General features: G+C 35.3%; 1 protein-coding gene across 2 annotated transcripts in view; it reads right to left on the bottom strand.

Annotated features, from left to right (window-relative positions):
- Positions 1-25,907, bottom strand: part of faf (ubiquitin carboxyl-terminal hydrolase-like faf) — a 189,568-nt gene that overhangs the window by 26,775 nt on the left and 136,886 nt on the right. For both annotated transcript variants that reach the window (XM_089254411.1, XM_089254412.1), the window contains 4 exons: positions 21,582-21,760; positions 10,835-10,926; positions 3,618-3,759; positions 3,163-3,253 (listed from right to left, as the gene is read on the bottom strand). In XM_089254411.1, coding sequence (XP_089110537.1) covers positions 3,163-3,253; positions 3,618-3,759; positions 10,835-10,926; positions 21,582-21,760 — 504 coding nt within the window. The remainder of the gene's footprint in view (positions 1-3,162; positions 3,254-3,617; positions 3,760-10,834; positions 10,927-21,581; positions 21,761-25,907) is intronic.

Genomic DNA, 25,907 nt, shown 5'->3' with positions numbered 1-25,907 from the left:
TATGTGGCCAAAGCAGCCATGGTGACAAGACTCAAGAGGAACATTAGTCTGGGGGAGACCCAATACCAGTGGAGTGAGCTAGAGCAGAGAAGGATAGGCTGGGATGTGCACCCCGCCACCGACATCCAGGAGAGCCAGATCATCACCCTGGAAGAAACGGGCCCTATCTCATACGAAGGAACCACCATATTCACAGACGGTTCTAAAACCCAGGATGGAACGGGTGCTGCCTTCGTGAGATACGAGGATGACATAGTAACCCAGAAGTGGAAGCAGAGGATATTGACAGGGTGCACGATTTTCCAGGCGGAGCTCTTCACTCTAAGAGAAGCGGTAAGCAGCTTGGAAAACACAACGACCCAGTCCAAAGTATACACAGACAGCCGATCCAGCCTGGAAGCCATAAGAGAACCCCTCACGAGACACGAGGACGCCAGGACCGTCCGCAGGGCTCTACTAAAAAATCCAAACATCCAATTGAACTGGGTTCGTGGCCATGTCGGAGAAAAAGGGAATGAGGAGGCGGACCGATTGGCCAAGGCAGCAACATTGAGCCGTACGATCCTCCTGGAAAAGAAGATTCCAGCAGCGACTGCAAAAGGGATAATAAAGATTCACATCCTTGGAGAGTGGCAGAAATTCTGGGACCACCCCGCCACACATGGGAAGTTAATCCACAGGGTCCTGCCCAAAATACAGTGGAGAGAGAGATCTTGGAGCAGAGAGAAGACAATATTCTTCTCGGGCCACGGGCCGTTCCCCACCCACTTCCTCCGCTTCGGGATCTCAAACAATGACAAGTGCCTGTGTGGAGGAGTCTGAAGCCCATTGCATTACGCAACAGAGTGCGAAAAGATCTCAGAGTTCCACCTGGTTAAGCCGCTCCCTCAGTTGGAGCATGAATGGTTCAAAAGGATGGAGAGAGATGGAAAAGCCCTGGAAACCATCAAGGACCTGGTTAAATTCCTAGAGGCCAACCAGGAACAACTCCACACCAAGAGGGATGAGACCATCCAGACTCCACATGAAACGCAACAACTGAGGAGGAGCGAAAGACTGAGAGCAAGGGCGGAAGCCGAAGGCAGCGTTGATAGGGTACTCTCCCAGGAAATAGAAGAATTAGAAGACGAAGAATACGACACAGAGGGAGAGCAATCGGAGAGAGAAGAAGCGGTCGAAATATGGGAAGACTCTGACTTCAAATAGGATGATCCAGTGAAAGAGTAATAAAGAAACAAAGTCCCAATGATCAGTGTTTAAACTGTGAAGCACCCAACTAAAAGCTGAGGAGCTTTTGAATAATCGAACAACCCCCTCCCCTCATGCTGAAGGACCTGGCACCTGGTCGGACCAATGTGACACGAAGGGCTCACACTAGCCAACAAGCCAACGAGGGAAGACATGGTCCAGGACCTGGCCTGGACACAGCGGAGGGCTCACCCGAGCCAACAAGCCAATGAGGGAAAACATGGTTCAGGACCTGGCGCTTGGCCACAGAGAGGAACAGGGGGCTCGGGCTCAATAAAGCTGGAAAGGACATCAGAAGAGCTCATCGGAATAAATTGTATATTGTATAATAGAAATATTTAAATGTGTATATACTTTTTTTTTTTTAAATAATGTGTTTTTATATTCAATGTTCATGTATTTTATATTTTATATGCATAATAAAGCACCCGACATCGCCCAGCCCCTCATCCGGACAATGGCTAAAATTGACAATGGTTGATAGAGCCTGGGCGGTGCACGGAATGAAATGAAATGAATGAAAAGTTCATTATTGGTTTCATTCGTCAAATTTTGTAAAAGAACTTAAATAAAACTTTTACAGTGTGGCCTAACGAAATTTCCCATTTCATAATATTTCCCCCACACATTCAGAACAAATGTGCTGCCATCTATTGATGAAAATACTTACTGAAGAATTTAAATAATAATATATACCTTATATACTCGTGTATAAGCCAAGTTTTTTGTGGAAAAATTCTTTCCTCAAGTGGGGGGCGGGGGGTCGGCTTATACTCGGGTAAATTTTTGAGGAGAAAATATCGAACCCCCCCCCCCAATCAGTAGTGATGTTTGTAACAGTGCTCGAGAAACCAGCATTATTGGTATAAGATATGTTCAAACGCCACAGAACCGATAATGCCAAAGATGAGGGAAAGAAATCGAAAATATGATTGGCTTTGATACCAGTTGGACTAACATAGATTGTACAGCCATTAGATGTGAGCATCAACAAGCCTTTCAAAGCTGTTTTAGGGATTTGTGGATCGAATGGATGAGTTCTGATGATAAAGAAAAAGTGGTGCCTTGAAGAAATCTGACATTGGCCTAGTGTGCTAATGGGTACGTGAGACGTGGAATTCTGTTTCCACAGAAATCATCATCGGATCATTCAAAAAGTGTTGCATCAGCAATGCGATGGACGGAACTGAAGACGATATCCTCTTTGAAAGTGACAATGTTGATGAGACAGCCCGGATGAAGATAAAAACGAAGATGCCACATCCCTGATGATGATCTGATGGATTACCATGAGCTTGGAGACTTAGAACAGATGAAAAAGTTTGAATAATTTTCTATTGCAAATTTCCGTTAAGATATTCATTTTGCATGAAAATATAAGAATTTTTTTCTCTGAAATGCACAGATTTTTTTGGGGTCAGCTTATGCACAGGTTTTCAGAGGTCCTGAAGTGGGGGGGGGGGGGTTCCCACATTTATGATTTTTTTTAACTCAAAATTTTCCATAAAACCTTAAACCCCCCCTTTTTGAATTTTTGGATTTTTACATGCTTGCATCGGGCATGTTAAAAAATAAATGCCCAAATGGAATTTTAACATGCCTGGGCAATAGATTTGTCCAGCTCTGGTCATGCATTATGAAAACCTGCAGGTTCTTTGTATTTAATACAAAATAATATTTTCCATTATGTAAATGAAGTGTTGTTTCATCAGTTAGTATTTCAATAGTTATCTGCAGACTCTTTACGAGTACATTCCCATCACATTCTTTCAACATGTGAAAACTGTCATTACTAATGGAGAGAGAAGAGTAATAGTTTACTAATCTAGTTGATCAACTTTGTCTAGAATTGTTTGTATACAGAATAAATATGTTATTCATTATATTATTGTAAAAACTATAAATATTATTTACCTGAAGGTGGAAACATGGGAGGAGTGTAGGCACCATCAGCCAATGAAAAGTGAGCGAGAAAGACTATTATCCTCATGAAGGCACTACGGACCTATTGAAATAAGAAACACTCATTTGCATGACAAGTCTCACATACTGATCTATGAATCTACGATTTCCAGAATAGAAATACTTCATGTTTGGGAAGGGGAAAACACAGGTGTTTTACATAAGTTTCCAATTATTTCATTTAAGATAATACGTCTGAAGCATCATATATTGGGGGGGGGGGGGAAAGAGAAATGCACAAAACAGTAAAACTGTCTCTTCAATGATCTTACACTCACAAAAAACGTTTCGTCAACAATCTCGTTCACTGAACACAATTTTCTACTTCAGAAGTATTTTATATTATGCTTTTTTTAATCTGACTATTTTTTCAAAATGGTCATGTAATCCGCAGCAAAAAAATCTACCTCTGATGTTGGACACTCCAGAAGGTATTCGCAAAACCTTTGAGGATGACTGAATAACGCGTTATTAGCAAACCACCTCCGAACACTGCAGCTGTGACGCAGATGTATGCACAGAGCATCATACCACTCACTTGCAGGGCCCCTAATGTTGAGAGGGAAAACAAAAATGTTCATGATTGGCTTCAATTACAAAATGAACAATAAAGGTTAAAAACAAAGCACCTATAAAAAAGTTTTTTTTTTTACAACAAATATGCTATAGTCAAACTCAGTTACAGTAACTTCAGTTAGCACACCTCAATCATTCCTTGAATGCCACCATAACAAAGTTTGACTATTTCAAAAAAAAATAAAAACTCTTTAAAAAACATGACTTAATATAAATTTACACTCTCAAATCAAATCAATTTATTAATTAATGTAAGGTTAATAAAAATATTACATTTGATTAATGAAAACCACCAAGGAGACACCCAGGTCCCATACTGGTTGTTACAATGAAAATTTAATTTATAAACACTAACAATTGACAATACAAAATGACTTACAGTGTTTAGTCATTTTGGAGAGAAAAAAAATCATGATAAAATGAAAAAAAATCAAAATATACACACACATATATAATAAATAAGTTATATATAAAATAGAATATAATGATACAACAGGCAGGAGTGCTTTATTACTTATATAAAAAAAATCCATAAAATATGATTTGAAATAGTACAGCAGAGTTGACAGCAAGGGAATTTCAAATGAGAAATTAACCAGTTGGAATGGCAAGTCAATCTGTAGCAAAGAAGGGAGTGTGAATCTGAGGACGAAATCAAAAGTATAATTTTCAATATTGACTATTTGAAATAATTTGAGCAATAAGTATTGTTTAAGAAGTTTTTTGAAAATCGAAAATGTGGATGGCTGTATAAGATCATTTGGAAGGCTATTATAAAATTTAGGAATGAAGAAGCTAAAATGTTTTTTGAGAATATTTTTATGAACTAAAAGGCAGAGAGTATACAAAATTATGTCTATTGGATGTTCGTGACGAATTCAAGGGTAAAGCAAACTGTTTTTTATTGATTATAAGTATGGATCTAAAAAAATATAAATGCATTAAGGGTGGGATATTTAGGTGTAGAAAAAGTTCATTTGAAAAAATGATGTAATTTCCCATCAAAATTCTAATAGCTTTTTTTGTAAGGAAATTAAAGGAGTGGTAAGATAATCACTACCCAAGAGTGGCAGACCATAAAGTGTGATTGGAACATTAAATGATAATACGTTAACAAAAAAGATTGGTTTACATATAGTTTCAGATTATAAATTTGTAAATAATGAAACAGAGTTAAAATTTTAAATAATTACAATGCGAGAGCCATTTTAAATTTTGATCCATATAAATACCAAGGTATTTTATGGTGGATATTTGCTCTAGACGTTGACAGTTACATGAATTATTGATACTGCAAATTGGTTCATGCAAAATTATGTCATAGGCAATAGGTGGAATATTTTGTAAGGAAAAGTTGATAAATTTACTTTTGGAGACATTGATTAGATCATTAGCAATGAACCAATTACGAACTATTATTAGGTCAGTATTTATACTGTTGATAAGTGTTGGGAGGTCATCTTCTGAGTAAAGTATTACAGTATCATCAGCAAATGTGATGATTTTACCTTTAATATTCAAATTACAGAGATCATTGATAAAAATGATAAGAAATAATGGTCCTATATTACAGATCCTTGTGGGACTCCTCTGATTATTTCCATGGCATTACTTAAATAATTATTGCATTTGACTTTGAGTTCTGTTGGTGAGATAAGATCTGAGAAAATCGAAAGCATTGCCCCTTATTCCATAGGAATACGGTTTTGATAACAATATTTTATGATTTACACTGTCAAATGCTTTTCTTATGTCAAGAAAAATGCCTATTGTATTTCTGGATTGATCAATATTCCTGTAGACGTATTCAGAAAAGTTTAAAAGAGCAGATTCCGTGTTTCTATTACGGAGAAAACCATGCTGATTATTAGAAAATAATTTATTGTTATTTAAAAAAGAATAAATCCTGTCTTTAATTAGCGTTTCAATTAATTTCCAGATAGGTGATAATATTGAGATAGGCCTGTAGTTGCTAATGTTATTTGGGTCACCGCTTTTAAAAACAGGAATAACAATAGCTGATTTAAGTGATTCAGGAAATTCTCCTCTTTCAATGCAATTATTAATTAAATCTGCCAGTAGTTGAAACATACATTCAGGAAGACTTTTGAGAATTTTTGTGTAGTTAAAGTATTGTAACAAGAGGCATTGTCTTTGAGTGATTTTGTTATTCTATGGATTTCATTACTGTCAGTGGGAGCTAGAAAAAGGGATTTATCACTGTGAGTAATGAATTGCTCAAAACTATCACCATGTTCATGATTTTGCTGTGAAATATTTATAAAGTGGTAATTAAAATTATTTGTTAGCAATTGTAAATTAGTCTCAGAAAGCAGTGTATGATTTTTTTTTATTATCAGATTCAAGTATTGTGTTTATCAATTTCCAACGTTCGGATGAGGTAGCGCAGTTTGAAAATTGAGTTGAATAATATTTCTTTTCATTGCTTTAATTTGATTCTTGAGATAATTTGTAAAGTTTTTGTAAGCATTTTGCATTAAGATGTCAAATGGGTATTTTTTAGATTTTAAAAAAAGTTTTTGTTTTATCTTAGTCAGATCAACTAATTCTGGGGTAATCCATGGTTTATGTTGCTTTTTAGTTACTGTGTGATTGTTAACTATGTGGTTTCAAGTTTAAAGATCATTTCAACAAAAACAAATCCTGAACCTTCACTTGTAAAAACAAAATTATAATGTTGTAGATAATCTGAAATACCAGTCAAATCAGTTTTTTTGAAGTGTTTGTTAGTATTATCAGTATTGGGACTAGTCGATAAAAATTTCAGATTACATGAAATTGGATAATGAACTGTTAGGTCTGTAGTTAAAATAGTTGAAGAAATTTCCTTTATTTTAATTGAGTTACGAATGAAGATGTGATCGTTCCGTAAATGGAACATTTGCACTTGGAGAGAGGTGAAAGTGGTATCACTTTTATTCTTACGATTATTTATTTCTGGAGTACAGTTATCACACGAAATTTTCTATTTCCTACTACAAATTCAAATTCGTAACACATACCGGTTTTTTAACATAAAAATGTGTGTGTGTGTGTCCCATTGGTAGCATTTATACACATTTTTGGCAAACTGCACACCGTCCTTGCGTTGCAGACACAATATAATGGCCATCAGATGACCTGACATCAGTTGACAACGTGGACCTGGATAAATAATTAACCCCTCCTTCGATCGTAGAAGGTCCACTGCCACTTGTCTTCAAAATTCCAAATGCAAAATATGATCCCCTTCTCGCAACTCTGAATGAATTATCCAATGTGCTATAATGGTCATATGGCAAATCTTTTCCAATGGAATCCAGAGCTGAGGTTTTGTTCAGATTCTAAAAAGAATTTTTTAATCCCATGCAAATAATTTTTTTTTTCGGATTGCTCAAAACTGTTTTGCCTTCTCTTGAAACTTCAGTGTTACACTTATGTTTTGGTCTTTTTTCTGCCTAAATCTTTTGAAAAACAAAATTTCAGGAGTTTTCCAACACCTATACAATACAAAGATACAAATACAAAGCCACAACAGGCAAAATGCCCAACGAGGTGGCTGAGAAAAAGATGCCCATAAAAATATGGATGTCATATATTTCAAAAATACAGCAACCCAATTAAAAATGCAATTAATAAAAATTATAAACAATAAGCAAAATTACCTAGCATTTCATATACATCATTTTCAACAATATCATCTTCATTCGTGATGTCATTTTCATTAGCCCGTAATTGGCAAATATTTACATCCTCTAATGCGGAATTTGAAAGAGTTTCTAAATATCCTACAGCTTCTTCTCTAATGTGAAATCTTTTTAATATGGTTACACTCAGCTGAATACAACAAGGCTATCTAGGATTGTTGAACTTGGTTTGATTAGTCTGCAGTTCGCAAAAGCATACATTTCTAAGAATGCAAGAACAAAAAAGTACTCACCCAATATAAACAATCCACCCCAGAGAGAACATTCCTCTGTGTCATATTACCCAAAATTAGCCCCTATACACATGTCGAACGATGACAACCAACCTGAAGTTCGAACGGGAAAATCGAAGCAGCGCACTGCACATTAGACATCCCTAGAATCCAGCTCTCTTGTAAGGCCAATGTTCCATAAATGGAACATGCATATTTGAACCAGCGTAGCTCTTCAATGTTTAACAGTATAAAGAAACTAATAGATTTACTTTGATTGATATATTAAGGGGTAGAAACACAAAATAATTTTCAATTTACTCCAAAATTGAAATTTTGGCAAATTTTAATCGAAATGGGGGAAAAATGCCCAGAAAATGTCAAATTTTAAAATTCTGTCAAAAATGTTTATATCAACCTGAAGTTTCTGAATTTATTTCAAAAAATACTTTGAACTCTCCTCTATATATGATAAAAAATTGGAAATGTTTGAATCAATTTTTATCCGATATTTTTTTAAATAAAAACTATGTTCCATTTATGGAACATTGGCCTTTATACGATTAAAGGGGTGAATCTATGACCAGATAACATATCCTGATAATCGGATTGAATACCAGTACTTGTGTTAAGAATGTCTATATTTATATCACCAATTAATAACACATCTCTGTATTTAATATTTTTTTTAAAATTGCATCAAGTTCATCAACACATTGTATTGCTGGGAATGAATGTGATCTGTATAAGTTCAGGATGATAAATTTTAGTGTGGGTTCTTGAATAACTATTAATTCACCTGTTTGCATCAAGATGGAAGAATTCGGCAAATTGAAGAGATTTTTTTGTATGGACAAAGATACCACCCAAATTGTTATATTCTCTGTATCTTGTAAATAAATTATAATTTGGTAATCTATAGTAATCACCCTCATCCTCAAAAACCCAAACCTCAGAAAGAACAAGTACGTCAATATAATTGATAGATTCATTCAAGAACACCATAAGTCGATCAAAATTAGCTCTTAAGCTACGTATGTTGAAGTGAACAATATTAATGACACAAAATTTACCATGATCGTACCCATTATAAGTAAGCAAAAAGTTTTTGAAATCCTCCAGGGTGCCGAGATTAGTAAATTTTAGATTTGAGCACATTTTCAAAGAAAAACAGATTCATAAAAAGTAATGTATAGCAGCACCCTGGAGGAAACATGGGTTTTGACACCCAATTTTAGAATAGTAAGATTAACATGCAGAAACATGTAGTGTAAGCTTACGTTTTTGATTGTAAATTTAACGACCATGAAACTGGATACTATAATATTTAGATGAAATTTAAGCAGAAGATTATATGCTTTTGTGTACAATTTTTGAGATGGTAAATCAAAATTGAATGTATTGAAAAAACATGTATGAAATCGGAAAGACTCCAGAGAAAACATTTTATCTAATGAGAGTTTGTACATATTAAATGATATCATTTAAATCATCGATATGATTGATTTTGTACACCCTGGTGTCCTCCGATTACCTCAAATACACTTTATCATTACGTGTTCAAAAAATTTGAAATTATTATCAGATTTTTTAACGTAGTACAGTACCTATTTCGTATAAGGCGCAAGGTGTTCGTTGAAATATACTGAGTTCAGACAGGGGCAATCATTTTGTGATGCACACATTTTCATTTTTCGGGTCGTATAAAAAAATATATATAGTTTTTCTTTGAACCTGAACTGCATGATAATGGGCTTAATTTTATCCTTCTTTGTTATTGGCACACATGATGAATAGCACTGACATCAGTTTCCAAATCGAGTAGATCAAGTTTCTGTAATATTGTAGATTTGATGTTCTGGATGTCTTCATTTTCTGATTAAGGAAGGCCAAGAATCTCAATATTAGTACGCCTGGAGTACTGTTATAGATAGACGATGCCATCCTGTAGACTGCGGATTTGTGATCTCATCGAAGCATTCTCAGTCTCAAGGAATGATTTTCTATTTTGGTATTCAGTTATTTCAGATTGATGTTGCTCCAGTATTACCTTCAATGAGTTCAGTTCTTGTGTGTGGGCTGAGATTGTCTGGGATAATAGGCAAGTAAGTGATTGTATATGATTTTCGAAGATTGTGGATATGCATGAAACTATTTTTGCAGATTCAGGTGATAGAGAGCCAATAATTTCACTCACGGAGTCAGAAATGTTGATATTTCAGTACTGAAGCTCCAGGCTGTTATCAGCGACCACATTGGAAGTTGTCATTTCTTTCTCTCTCTCTCTCTCCCTCACACACACACAAAATATCATTTAATAATATAGTTTGTGATAACTACCAAAGAATTGCCATTACTCTCATACCACATGTGCAATCATTTTAATTTAAACAACTATACCAAGGATTCAGAAACTCCAGCTCATTAAACATGTTCTTAAAGTACCAATCATAGGCCCTGGAACCTGCGGACTAATGCTATTTCAGCCCTCCACCCATAATTAATGAAAATATGCAGTGCAACAAACTTTCTCTCTTCTGTGTACAGGCTTCATTTCCATATATACAGGACAACTGGAAACTTTCAGTCCCCCTACAATGTTTTTTTATGTCAGCATCTCTGGTATCAATGCCAGCAATACAGAAGTTTGTGACTCACCAGCAGTACTCATCTTGTGTATCTCATCGTCTGCAGAATGAAAAGGTTGTGCATTGTGCAATAATATAATTTTCTGGAACTTCTGTAAGGATGACTGATTAGCTGATTCAATCATGAACTGCCTGACATAGTCAAGTATATTAAGAAAAATAATAAAAATGGGATGACCATATGGTGAGAATACCAGACTGAAATACAAATAATATTATCTGCTAAACGTTCATGAAAGTGACTCTAAGAAGACCTACATTGTGATGTAATCATCAATTACATCGATAAGGATTTCAACATCCTTATTGGAAATAGGAAAACTATAGCCAGGTATAGATTAGAACAAAAAATATCCACCAAGAAGGTTTGGCCCTATACCAAGATATTGAGCCACTGAAAAAGAAAGTAAGCTCTTGGTTATGCCTCAGAAAACCAAACACTAAAGAGAGGAAAATTTTATCGAAATAACAAAATATATACCTTAACGTCTTCTTTGCGTGGAATCCGGTAGTAAAGAGAAACTTGGCTGCTAGCTGCGTACTTATCATAGCCAATTCTTCAGCATCATTTGACTAATAAACACAAAACACATACATTATCATGTAATTTTGGAGTTTGATAAAAGCTTGAAGACAAGAGAACAAAAACTTCAATTCTAATCAAATGATAAGATTAACGTGTGTATGGTAAATTGGGAGAGGTTCTCCTGGCAAAAGGCCAGTATAAGTGATATTCTTCCCAGGCCCGTCATTTGGGGAGGTCAGGGGGGGGCCATTGCCACCCCCTGGCTTTTGAAAATACATTAAAAATGATTTATATATATATATATAATTCATTTTCTGTCTGTGTGCGTGTGTGTGTTCTCTATACAAATCTACAATTTTAGATCGATCGTTGCCAAATTTTACATATATACCAAATTAGACCCGACTTGAACGATAGGCTACTTTAAAATTTCGTCAAAGCAGGGCAAATGCTCCAAATGGGCACAAAAAACTGTCTAGTAACAATGGTTTTTGGGCCTCAACAATCACTTACCGAACGTTTACTTTGGTTACCGTGGTTCCCTAGCAATGCGTTTAAGACGTGTATATGCCTTTACAATGGTTTGTCATTTCTTAAAGCTGTCAGTATATGTATAATATTTATGCCTTTTTATAATGGTTTCAGGGCCATCTTAACAGCATCATGGGAGCCCAGGCCAAGTGATCTTTCTGAGGCCCTACCAGGCAAATTCTCGGAAATTTCAACCAGATTTCATTTTTGTGAGGCACCTTTTCTCTTGAGGCGCCCGGGGGACCAGACGGCACTGAATGGTTTGCCACATTTTCAATACTCCCAGTAATGAGGTTTTTTGAATGACGTCGTAATCATCATCAACATTGCTTTGAGGGTGAGGAAAAGGGTGATCCTCATAGAGATCAGTGCTAAAATTGCAGATTTTACTGTAGAAATGCGGAAATTTGGTGGGGTTTTCTGTCACATCAATAATTTTAAAAATTGTATTCAATACCCGATTTTTGAAATATTGAGTTCGCTTAGAGACATACGAAGCCCAAAAAAGTAGATATGAAATAATTAGCCTGACTTACTTTCGAGTTGGATATCCATGCAATAACATTGATTTCAACTTTTTATTTATATCTTCTCAAGCATGAAAATTAATGTCTCCGTATTGTTTTTTGATATTCAACTGCATGAATTCATGTTGTTTAGGATGTTTTAAAATTAATTATGGGCCCGTAAAAAGTACATAGAAAAAATTCCACAGCTTTAATTAAGCATTTTTTGAAGCAGAAACAGGCAGAGATGGATAACTTGAAGTTCAACGGGGGCAATCGAAATACCTAGCACCCTGTAAAAAAAGGAAAAATATATATCTATTTTTATGTTTCTTTAAATCTAGATTTGTTTCTTTCATGAGTCGCACAGGAAGTTGCCATATTGGTGAACTTAGACACGGCATGCATGTCCCTCAAAGAAAGAGAGATATCACGTGATCCAAAAAAGCCTCATTGAAGAAAACCTGAGCAACGCCGGGTATTATAGCTAGTATATATGTATATATATATACACACAGGGAAGAATCAGGGCTGTCATTTAAACTTTTTCCAGGGGGGGGGGGGGGAGGGCAAAAAACATGTGCTCAATATATGTATATATATACCATTTTTAATGTATTTTCAAAAGCCAGGGGGTGGCAAAAAAATAATTTATATACATATACACATACATAGTATGTGTGTATATATATACACACATACACTGAGTACATGTTTTTTGCCACCCCCTGGCTTTTGAAAATACATTAAAAATGGTATATATATATACATATATTGAGTACATGTTTTTTCCCCCCTCCCCCTGGAAAAAGTTGAAATGACAGCCCTGATTCTTCCCCAATGTTATTCACTGGTGGTGGTGAAACATTGAGAAGATAATGAACTTGTATCAATCACGATACTTTGCTAAAAGAACATATCTTATGAAGTTTGTCTCACACATCAATAAACGAGCTATTTGTGTTGTAAGTTGCGCTTCCATGTATTTGTGTTTTTATAAATTATATTTGTGTTTTTTTAACATTTATCTTGTTTTGAACGTACTTATGTTGTGCTTCAACAATGTATTATATTTTGATATTATATGAGTATTAAATATGTAATTTCAGAGGAAATCGCATCCAATCCAGCTTTTTATGTTCAAATTCGTGTTCAGCACACAGAATTACATAAGAATAACAAATACAAATGTCAAATACTAATACAAAGGCCACAACAGGCAAAAAGTGGCGAGGTAGCTGAAAAGAGTTGTCCATAACAAAAATATGCGTGTCAAATATAACTAAAATACTGCAACCCAAAATATGAGCAATTATCACGAGAAAACAAATACACACTAAAATAAAACTAATACAAAAAATGATTGACAACATAAAATACTGTTACAAAAATTACGTAATATAGTCAATATTTATCATGTACTGTCATTTTTCACCTGTAAATAATCATTAATGCATTGGTCTGTAAATCTCGTCAAATTTACGACAAACTTTTCAAGTCTGGCGGCAGCGATAATTTGGCAATGTCATAGTGCCAAGAGAAGTGTAACGATGTCATGATAATAGGGTAGAATTCGTTCATACGCACCACCAATGAAAAACTAAAAACAGAATTTTGCCTAGATATCTTATTTGTAGGTTGCTCTGAGTTTAGAGTGTTTTGTTGAAATCAATGCTTGTGAATTACTGAAGTTACTGAACAGCTGTTCAGTAAAATAAATCTGTGTGTCATCTGTGGAACTGCTTACTGATTTGCCATCTTGGGTGCTTTTGAGAGACATTATCCGGAACAATGCACTATCCATAAAAAATTATGGTTGTCTTATTGTAGATATGGGTAGCCTCTTGATTTATTCCAATATATTTATTGTATATCTTTTTTGAATGTGTCAATTGTGAAAAAAAAAAATCCCTGCAACATAACTTAAAATTCTTAATTCAATAAGTTCAACGGCCACTTTGGTGGTCTTCCTACTATTTGTCATAGCGTGGTTTTATTATGAATAAGATTGGAAGAAAACTTAGAAGTAAATTGGGTCAATAAATTACATATATCTGGAGAAACTGAAAACCCACCCTAGTCCTCCATTCCACATTAGTAAACCATGAGGGAACTTGATCTTCATTACAGAGGAAAAAGAAATTTGTCTTTCTCAAAAGCCAGATGTGAATCACTTAACAACTATCAAACCTACTTTCCCAAGTTTTCATGGGAAAACAAGAAGTCATTGACCTACCACTGGGAAAATGGCTATCTCACCTTTTCCATTGTTGCTTACCAAACGTAGAATCCCTTAAACCTAGAACATCCAATAATTTATGTTTTTATTGTATATCAGATCATCTAATTCCAGTTTTAATTTACTTGGGGGTACTACACTGTTAAAACAACTCTTCCATTATTAGGACTCAACTCCTTTCTGAATCACTATAAAGATAACAGAAGAACCTCATGTAGAAAAACACTCAGTCACTCTCCTGGCACAGAACTGAGGAAAAACACATTTTGGATAGTCTTGTCACTTCTGCTCCATCGAGAATTCCCAATTTTTGAGCTGTCATCCCAATCATTTTCATGAGATTTTGTTCCATCCACACACAGGGTTTTTACAGGAGTATCTAGACCCGCCTTATCTATCTCATTTTAATACCCTATTGATATTAACTCCCTCTCTATTCGAGAACTAACTTTTTCCAACTTTTGGTTTTTGAAGCCTTGAAAGCAAATGTACAATACAACCAAATTTCTATTTTTATTTTTCGAAAAGTTGACAAGAATCATCCAACTGCTTGAAAAATGCGTTCATATTCCATTGTTGTTGATGCATTTCAGTGGTTTGCATTCACAACAGACCACGATACAAATGATTGCCTCCTACAGTTGTGTTTCATTCGCACGTTTGGGATATTAAATCTGGAGTCATTTTTGATCCCCCTTCAACTACGCGTTTCCTCCTTTATGCAAATATTGTTTCTCAATAAAGAAACAATATTTGACCATTTTTGTTGAACCACGGCCACTTTCTGCACACAAGGGCTAATTAGACAGGGACCTACAATTTATTGTTTATCCTGAGCGGCAGCCTTTTTTTATACTCGCTGAGGGGTTGGTGCGCTAACCCTTTGATGTGCATTTCAGTCTCACCTTGTAACAAGATCATTGCTTATTTTGTTGAATGGATCTCTACTTAATGGGTTATATTTATGCTCTTTAAACAAGAAGTAGATGAACTGCAGTTAGCCGAAGTACAGTTCGATCAACTCTTGACTCAGAAATGGCCTCATGCTATCAATATAAGTTGATGTATCATACCATTTCTTAAACCACCAGTTTATTCAATCATGCTGCACAGTGAGTGGATTATGTTGTCAATGCATTTCACTTCGTGGTGACCCCATTAACAATCTAACCAATGGGTGGCTCAAGCTTACCTGCAGCTTCGGTGTAAAGCCTTGTGTGCCACCCCCTAAAGACGTGGGAACTGATAAGGAACGAACCCGTTCCTTTTTATTGTAAAGCCACACACTATTGTTTACCATATAAAATATGCATGACCATATGTCCTGCTTTTACAGAGCCTGTCCCATTTTATTATTCAAAAGTATTTTACAAATTCTTAATAAAGTCAAATAACTTAATCCATATTACAACTCTAATTGAGAGATGAGCCATCATTACCTTACGCTTATCTGGTAAAAAGGAAGCATAACAAGATTACTTTTATTAAGAAATTCATTTTAATGACTTTTCTAAGTGATCCAGGGACCACATGAATGAACGCCAGGGGCTCTGCCACCGGACTTATCCCGTTGCCGAGATCTTTTCCAGTCCAGCTTCGTGGCAGAGTGTAGGACAAAGTGAGTGCACCTAACAGTCTGAGTGTGTATACTCTGTTCGCTCTAACTTGGGTCCTGATGTAAATAAACCGCTGTACCAATTTTTGATATCACTCCGCATCCTTTATCGCTATTGGTCGTAATTTTACCCACCCCTTCATTACGTGTTCCGAACACGTGCGTTTTTTCCCCAAACATGAGATTGTAAATTCGTTTTCCACTAATCTCCAAATTTTGTTAAAATAAAAACTGTTGATAACACTAATTAAAATAGAGAGATACATATCTCCCAAAAAAAAAAAAAAAATTGATAAGGTATTCTGTCGTTATTATGGCACACTCCTCAAGAGTTGGGATGACAGGGCTCCAGCCCGGATATTGCCTGCGACAATTCTTGTCATTTTTTTTTATTTTTTTACACTAAAAGTATACCATATAGAAGGGCTGTTGAAAAGTTGGTCTGAAGTCCTGAAAAAGATCACAGCCTGGGGGGTCTTGCGGCAGGATGTGGGGGCCATTATTGTTAAAAAAGCTTGTGTGAAAAAATCCTCATTTTTTTTTCTTATTACTTTTTTTTCTTCAGAATTTTACAATTTTATTTCTGAGCTAATTTACGCCGCATGATTTTCCTGGGCCGGATATGCTACCAATTATAACGTGAAACAAATTATGAACAACTTACCGTTGTGTTGCTGCTTTTAATTTTTCTTGCGGGTCTGTATAATTAAATATTTCATAATAATCCACGGGATGTAGCAGTTCCAATTTGATGACAGAGTCATCCACATTATTTCGTTTCTTTACTTCAACCTGTTGTTGATATCCTGTTTTTTGTCAAGACAATTTTGGTTTTTTTATCCGTGCGTAGATTAAGAGCCATGATCCCCAACATCCAGCAACAGGAGCCACTGGACTGGGATCTTTAATGGGCCCCCAGGCCAGGCTTTCTCAGGGATCTATAGTGTCTGTCATAATGAGGTTAACTGAATCAAAAATGACTAGTACTCTTTCGAACCGGATTTTCAAAACTTTACGTTCATGTCAATCCTCAGACTTTTTAGGCTCGCCGCCTTAGATGAAAAAAATATTACTTCCTCCCAACAAGCTGCTCAAGCAGAAATGCGTGAATTCTTTGGGAAATGCGTATATTCACCACGAACGTTAAGTAACCCCCCCCCCCCCACCCGTATCCAGTGTGTGGGTGAGAAAAAAAAAATCTTGTTGACAGCAACTTCGTTTACAGGAGTCCAGAGCAGCTGCAAAGAAATGAATTTTCAAATGGCTCTGCCAAACAAGATAGGCACACATATTTCATTTATGTCATCAAACGATAAAGAAAGCAGCTATTTTTCTTGCAAGAAACTCTTGAAGAAGCGTATACAAGTGTATATCAAATCTGTTTGTGAATAGGAGTAATAATAATGAAATGAAACTTCCCTTTAAAAAGGGGACGGTAATGTTTGAGCGAGAAAGGCGTATCCTGTCAACACCCACCCTGAAGACATAGCAGCAAAAATGATTTGACTGGTCTTTGAAAAATATTGTTCTCGTCTTCCAGATAACTTTGAAATAATATGGAATAAATATTAAAAAAATAATATAAATTATGAGGTATTTTATGATATGAGGGGCAAACGACAACAGACTATATTTTTGGCAGTGTTGCACAGTAAGAAAAGGTGAAATGTTCTTTAACCAATCATTTTGGGCATCGCACACATGCTTTTATTTACATCAGGACCCAAGTTAGAACGAACAGAGATGAGCTAGTGTTGTGTTTGATATTTCAGTGCTGCCATCTATACTTCAAATTGTGAATGAAGTGTGATGATTGAATATTTGTAATGTTGTAGGCCTGTTACTCTCTGTGGTGAGACTTTTTAATGGGGAAATCGGGGCGCATTCACACCTTGAAGTAGGAAACCACAGAAAACCAACTTCAGCCAACCACCACTGTGACATCGATGGGGTTCAAACCCGTATCCTTGCGATGCGAGTCTGTCACTATGACCACTCGACCACCACAGTGGCGAACCAGGGACCACAAAAGTGAGAAGCTTAATTCTTCCTTTGTCTTTCAGATATGACTTCAGGTGCCTCAAAGCTCTCTGCTGTGCATGCAGTAATTGGAAGTGTCAGAAATAATCTAATCAACTTAATCAGTTCTGGTAGCATACCATAATATAATTTTTTTTCTTAAAAACATGAATGATGGAGTGAAAATGTTTTATAAGATGGGAAGTTATATTCTGCTCTGTATACATTGAGCAACATATCTCAATGTAGTTTTAGCTGTTCTGCATCCATGTCCCCTCTTTATATAGGTCAGCTATAACAGTGATGTACTCACCAATGATGAATTCTTCAGAATGTTTAACCCTAGAATACCAACTAAAATAGAAAGTGATAGAAGCTACATATTAACTGCCTACATTTCTACATTTTTGAGATTAAGAGTTAGTATTCAAGGGTTGTGCCCGAGTGGCGCCATGGTAAGATGCTCGTCTGCCACTATGAAGGTTACCATCAAGGTCCATGAGTTCGAATCCGGGCATAGAACGTCAGAAGCAAGTTCTTTACCTACCGAACCTGGGACGGCCACCGATGGATGGAGCCTTCATTTCCCACCTAACTCCTATGGTTGAAAATTGTCGTATGGCTATATATGACCGGAGTTGGTGTGCGGTAAAGTAGTTTTCAAGGGTTAAGGAAGCTTTCCACTTCCATGTCAAACCTTGATTTCAAAAACTGGACAACTGTATTGATAGTTTCAAAATATTTTTAGCAATAAGATGTAAGAGGGTTTCCATGTGTGCAGAACACCGCCTTCATCCTTTCACTTTGCCGCTCTTTTTGGATGAGAAGTTAGCCTGGAAGAGATCTCAGTAACGGGATAAGTCCAGTGGCAAAAAGTTCTGGCATTCATTCATTTATGGATGGGAAAAAAAGCTGATATTTCAAATTTAGAAGCTTTCTTTTTATTTCTCCAGAATTCTTCAAAAGTGGTTGCACTTTTAAAAATTTCGAAAGGTGGTTAGCAGGGTAGTTTGGTATAAACTTTGGTTTTAACCAAGGATGTTGGTTTTTTTCAAAAAATAAAATAAAAGTGGCCTAAATATCTTTTTTTTTCCTTGAAAAATATCATATTGGTTCATTATTAGCCAAAATGTTTCATTTTTACCACATTTTATATCCTTTGGCTACATTCTGATGCTCTATCTTTAGCAAATTCATAAATAAGGATTGAATCACACATCTAAATGTAGTGGTGCATTATCTCACAGGTTTCTTTTTCCCTTCACAAAGAAGCAGAAACAGTAGTGACACCATCATGCTAGGGGCAGATGGTCCTATAATCTGATAAAGACACCAGCTGTCCTTAAAGGACAAAGACTAGTGTACTAGTAATTACATTACCTCACATACATTTTCTTTCCAATAAGAAGTAGCACATCTCCTACTGTATATCTCCCAGTCTTAATATTCAATAGTTGTTTTTTTTTATACTTTCTCACTGATAAGCCCAGATAATCAAGGTTCTACTGTATAGTAGTAACAGATTTATGAAAAATAATCAGCTATATACAGAGTGTTTATAATTAAAGTTTTGATTCCAAAACTATTCAATAAGAACTACTCGTCAGAATGACTTGAAAATTTGCATGGATACTCCTGAAGCAATGGAAGTTTCTTTCGCAAAAGAAAAAAGTGCAAAATTTGCAAGTAGATGATGCTGTACTTGGCCAGCAGTATAATCTATTTTGTGCAACCACATCATTTCGACACTTCCACAGCATCAGTCTGTGGATAGAACTTCTATCATGATGCACATTGCAATACCAGCAAAGCAGCTGCTGAAGACACATTTTGACAGGAGGCACCTTAACCCTCGCAACTTCTGGCTGTGGGGGTACATCAAAATGTTATAAACATTGGTCAGATTGCAAACTTTGGTGAATTGCAATCTCCAGCACATCCCCTACTTGTCAGAAGTTCCTCACGAATATTAACGTGAGGGCGCGTTTGGTTTAATGAAGCTGAATTTCAGGCACATCCACATCATGACTATGGCATACTCTGATCGGTTGTTGAACAAGAATTTTTGTGCTCCTCATAGCCAGAACATGGTGGACAACATATTCAACATTTCTTAAGTAAGTTGTAGTTATTTGTGCAATTACTTTGTTTTTTGTGATGTTTCCATGAATTATGAAATCGTGCTTTAACTGAGTTATCATTTTGCCATGAATGGCTATTGTTTCTATTCTGCGAGCGAATTTCCCACATGTTGGATGATGTCATTAATTTTACATTTTTAAGTATTTTTTCTCCTTTACCAAATACAATTACATTTACATTTTTTCAAGAATATTCATGTCAATTTTCAATTCATTCTGACAATCGTTCTTTTTTTTACAGTGTTTTGAAAACAGAACCTTAGTTATAATCACCCTGTATATAATAAATCCTCACTAATTAATCTGCATTATTTATGCTTCATTAAACACATTATATTCACTTAATTTTTATTAGTTTTTGCAAAATAGCTTCCTAATTAAGTATACTGAAAGTAACTGGAGAAAAACCTTTATATGTTATATGATTAATAACATTAAAAAAAATTTCAAACACACAGTAATCCATTGAGTTCAGCAAAAAATAATTAAATTACAAAAGTTGGTTTTTGTTAAAATGTAAGAAATATTTATTTATTAATTAATATGGGAATAGTGTTAATTACATTAATAAATATTTTCTTTTAATTAATTACTAGAAGTTTGAATGATTTTTCAAAAATGTTATTGTTTTCAATGTTAATACTATTCAAAACAAAAAACCGGTTTAAACCAAAAAACCTGGTTTAAACCAAAAAAAACCCCGGTTTTTTGGGGTTTTTTTTACCAACCCTGGTGGTTAGTCATAAAATTGTAACCATACCTACAGCTTCTTGGAAGTCAAAATTTTTCTCTTGAAGTGCTTTATTCACAAAATCAGTAGGAAAAATCAATTAGGTTAAAAAACCAAGATAAAATAGGAAATTAAAAATTTGCATTTGCAAAAAAGAAAGTGTGCTATACTCCAGGATTGAAAAAATTGCAAATAAAAAAACATCTAGTCACCAAAAAAATTTTTACCCAAAGGAAAAGGTCCAAAATAACGTTTCATTTGACTTTTCAGAGGATAGTGACCCTCTTTCACATTGGAAGATACACTGCTATATATTTAAAAATTTTTTTACTACTCTCAGCCAGCAATTAAGCAACTGCAGGAAGAAAATTTTAGGCACCAATACCAATTTTTTTAGTCCATAGCAATCTGGCACTTGGGATTTGTCCGGCCCTGCTTTACTCCCAGAATCAGCTTTTCAGTTCGAGATTGCTTGGAAATAAATTGAAAAAGCTCGTTAATTAAAGAAACATAAATGAAGGGAAACATAAGGAACTGTCTATATTGTTGGGCAAAATGGACGCAAATTCACTGGTGCATCATTGTCATACCGCAATGTAGTTGATTAAAAAATGCCAATCTTCTAGGGAAATGTGTCATGTGTACAATCATGCCTCTGATGAGATTGAAAACATTGCGACATTCTATCAAAATTTTGAAAGTATCATGAGAAATGACTATTTTTGTTTCGGGCACAAAAGCTTTTTCAAAATTTATTGTTCAGTGTTATTGAAACACGCGATAAGAATAGAGAGATTCGAGAAAATTCCTCTTCAATTCTTCAAAAATTCTTCCATTGAAGGAAGAAAAAAATTTTAAAGGAAAATTTTAATATTTTCATCCTTCATGAAACACAAAACAAATAGATTTTATAATTCTCACCAATTTTTCTTGCGCAGACATAAGGGTGACGAACGAGGCATTGCAGTTTATCAGCTTCTTCATGAACTGGAAATACTCTATGCTGAACTGATTCCTGTTATGCATGAACTTGATGTTCTGCCGACGCACGCTCCTCTCAATTGCAACTGGCATTTTTATCACACACTGCTTATTATCAGCTATAGAAATTACGTGAACAAAGATCTAAATTTCTCATTATGATGCAAAAAAAAACAAAAAAAAACCACTATTTTGTAAATAAAATAATGTTGCATGAATATACAGGGTGAAAGAGCAATAGGGCATATAGGATATTTTACAGGTGAACCATTAATCCTAGAGACATACTTCCAATTAGAAAAGGTATCCAAATAATGTGTGTGTGTGTAATACTGAGGGGTTCACAACCATAACAGACAAAGTCCATTTGTTTACAAAAAATGTGATAGCTCAAGAGATGCAGCAACATCTGTTCTGTTCACTGCCATAGTAAGCTAAGTTTGTAGTTCACCTGCTTTCTCAGGGGTGATTTATTTATTATTATCAGGGGTTATTTTCACAGCTGGTGAAGTAATACATAAAACTTTCACAGCCATACTGAATTAAGTCCATTTTTGATTAGAATTTTGATTTCCTTGTTGCTATTTTTTATTAATCATTTTCAAGTCAAAATGAGTTGTGATTTTGAGTCTTCTGGAAAGGAATATGTTCCTGATTCATCATATGAATCATCAAATGATAATATTGTCAACAGTAGGTACTAATATTGCAACTTAGCTGGGAACATGTTTATAGATGTTTGAATAAGGATTGCATTACATTAGCTACTTCAGACTCGAGAGGAAGTACAATACTCCTGGAAACAAAATTGACATTACAGACATTATTGATAACATAAAATGATAACATTCCAGCCTACCAAAAGTCACTATTCCAGAAAAGATAATCCTAATAAAAAGTACCTTCACCCTGATCTTTCGATTCAAAAGATGTATGGCATTTATGTAGAGAAATGTGCTGCAAAGAATAAGATCTCTGTGAAAGAGAAATTCTATTACAAAATCTTCAGCACAAAATTTAATTGACCAACAAGTACAGATACATATAAATTATGCGATGACATATGCATGAAGCTTTTAACAGATGATGAGAAATCACTAAAAAAAGTCTTAAAACTAAACGAGAGCTTCAGTTGCAGAAAGCACAGCATGCTAGAGAGAAAACAGATAAAGCCTCGAATGACACTTACTGCTGTACATTTGACTTGCAAAAGCACTTCCTCTTCCTGAGCTTTCAACATCCGTAGCTTATTAAAAACACAATCTATGCATTTATGGTAATGAAAGTGGTTAGGGAGCTAGCCTCTCACTATGCAGGTCTGGGTTTGAATCCTGGTTCGGGCATGAATGTTTACTAATACTAACAAATTCCCTGGATGGAATTTGTTAATATTAGTAAACATCCTTGGAATACGTGATAAAATATCAGGTATTCCAAGATACTTGGGAATACGTGAGGATTACATTATTATTATAATTTTGGGGTACATTCTTTCAATGATAATGTTGGATGCATGTACGTTTGGGATGAAATGGAAGAGGTTCTGAAGACATTTCTAGCGTTGTTGTGAGACACCTGAGAGAGAAAGCCTCTAAATATAAGGAAGTAATTCTGTATTCTGATGCATGTGGTGGCCAAAACTGGAACATCAAATGTCTCTTACACTGTTGAAACTAGTCAATAATACAGACATAGAGTAGCTGTCCATTGACCCCAAATTCCTGGTGATTGGAAGGGAATAATTAAGAAAGCAAAGAGAAGGTGCCTAAAATTTTGATTTACAGAAGTAAAAAATTATGATTTTGCTTTGACCACAGCTTTGAAAGAAGCTGTCACTAACAGAAAGAAGGACACTAAGGGAGTTTGTTTCAGTTGGTTGAATATCAGATAGTTGTGAGAGGTTGTCCCTTTATGTTAGACTTCAAAGAAATAGAAGAGTTGATCCACTTTGCCCAAGAATATTGAGAAGACACCAACGAATAAGGCAAATACACAAAAAAAAAATTTAAAAAAAAAAAATTAATAATAATAAAAGTCCTAATGCATTTCAACACCAATGGGTGCTGTCTTCAGAGGAAAAATTTAACCACTAGTCTCCCTGACTGAGTTTCCCACTTGGGTTGAATACCAAATCTTCATGCTCGGTTGCTCAGCGGAAGAAGTACGTCTGTTCACTTCAAACATCGTGGTCAGAATGAAGCTGTGAGCCTGCATGAGATACTAATGCAGCGTCCTGATTGGACACTTGCGGAACAGTGCTATCCGATTAGTCCATTCGAATTTTCTTGTAATTCCCGCACGAAATGAATTTAAGCCATGGTGTTGCGATCGGGGGTGTAGATTTATTATCGTTCACTAGTATATTTTTGAAGGCCCGAATATATGTGCCTTCATAGAAATCTAGGTCAACTGTGGACTTGACTTTGTGAAAAACTCTCGCTTCTTGAAATTTGAATTTATGGCCTTCTTGCCAACAGTGAGCGGTGATGGTCAATTTTTCACATTCCTGATTCTTAACACAGCGAGCGTGTTCATTTAATCATGCTTTTATGGGTTCTCCTTGTCTGTCCTATATAACCAAGAGAGCAATCACCACATGGAATGTAATAAATGCCCCATTGTTTATTCTGCGGTATAGCATCTTTAGGGGGCATGAAACCAAAGTTTTTAATGGGCACATCTATGGTTGTTAGATTAAACTTTTTAAGAATCGGTTTGATCTTCAGTGAGAGTATTGGATCGTAGGGTATGACTACACTTTCTCTGAGTGATCTCTCTGTAATATTTTCTAGAGTGGTTCCTCGTGCAGGTTTAAAGAATTTTCTACTTAATTCGTCAACGATCTTGGTGTCGAACACCCTGTCTATCACAATTGCTTTGATGGTTTCAAGTTCATGGTCTAATGTGTTCCGATCTGAACAGATGTTAAATGCTCTCGCTACATAGGTGCGAAAAGCCGAAAGTTTCTGTTGCATGGGATGGCAAGATCTGAAATGAGGTGGTAATGAGACCGCGAAAGGCTTACGATAGACCGAGGTTTGGAACTGTGATTTCTGTTTCATTACTAATACGTCCAAGAAAGAGAGTTCATTGTTAGTTTCAAATTCGGCTGTGAACTGAACATGAGGGTCTATGTCATTCATAACGAGTAACAAACTTTGAGAGTAAGCTATTGAACGTTGTGCCCTTCTCATTTTATCGAAGATACGTGGACGAAACAATTGTTACTCGTTATGAATGACATAGACCCTCATGTTCAGTTCACAGCCGAATTTGAAACTAACAATGAACTCTCTTTCTTTGACGTATTAGTAATGAAACAGAAATCACAGTTCCAAACCTCGGTCTATCGTAAGCTCGGTCGTGGACGAAAGTTGCTTTCTTTGTCTCATGTGAGTGAAAATGCATTGTACGCGGACCATAGAAAGATGATCACTTTGGCCAAAAAGAAAGATGATGGATTTTCTCCTATACATCGTGTATGTTTCAGAATCTTCCAGTGGAGACAAATACTAGACTTCAAGCTACTTCGTCTAGAATTGATGAAGGTAATATTTTGTACAGTGATTGATTTACGACAAATGGTAACATTTTTTTATTCATTGTAATTGATTTGTAGTTTAAGTATACCTAATGAAACTATTGCAAAATCTAGAATTTTTCATAATATAAATCATAATAAAATGTTCTTCACTTATACATTGTAGCATCATATTTTTTCACATAGAAGCTTCAATTCACAACCACAGTAGACCAAGTCCTCATTATTAAAGAAAGACTAAAAATTTACAACAAAAATACTGATTTATTATTTGTAAAAGCAGGGCACTAAAAAAATGATATTTTTAACTAAACTTTGACATATTTAATTCCTTTACATCACTTGAACTGAATTAATTATCTATCAAAAAGTTTAAGCCATTATAATTCATAATGAAGATAAATGGACTTGGTCTACTATGGTTGTTAATCCCTCATGTCATTCATGTTGCAAGGGGTTGTGAAGTTATTAAAATAGAAAAATTAACTTTTTATACCGTCCCTGTCTGCCCAAAAACCCAATTAGAAAGTTGTTGCCCTGTCTCTCCTCGTGCCAACTAAAAAAATTCAATGTTTCTAAGTGCAATATTCGCAAAAATAATAAAATTAAAAAAACTGAGGAAATTTGGCATACAATAGAATTAAATGTGGGAAAACTATTTTACCCACATTTAATGCTGGAAATATTGATCTAGAATCAATGATTAACAGTAAAATGTCATACAC

Source organism: Pholcus phalangioides, unplaced genomic scaffold (assembly GCF_987345545.1).
Source record: "Pholcus phalangioides strain wild (caught in Gottingen) unplaced genomic scaffold, Ppha-v1.0 ptg000041l_1, whole genome shotgun sequence".
In the NCBI taxonomy this organism is placed as follows: domain Eukaryota; kingdom Metazoa; phylum Arthropoda; class Arachnida; order Araneae; family Pholcidae; genus Pholcus; species Pholcus phalangioides.
Note: the sequence above shows the minus strand (reverse complement) of the source record. Positions and strands in the feature narration are given on the sequence as shown.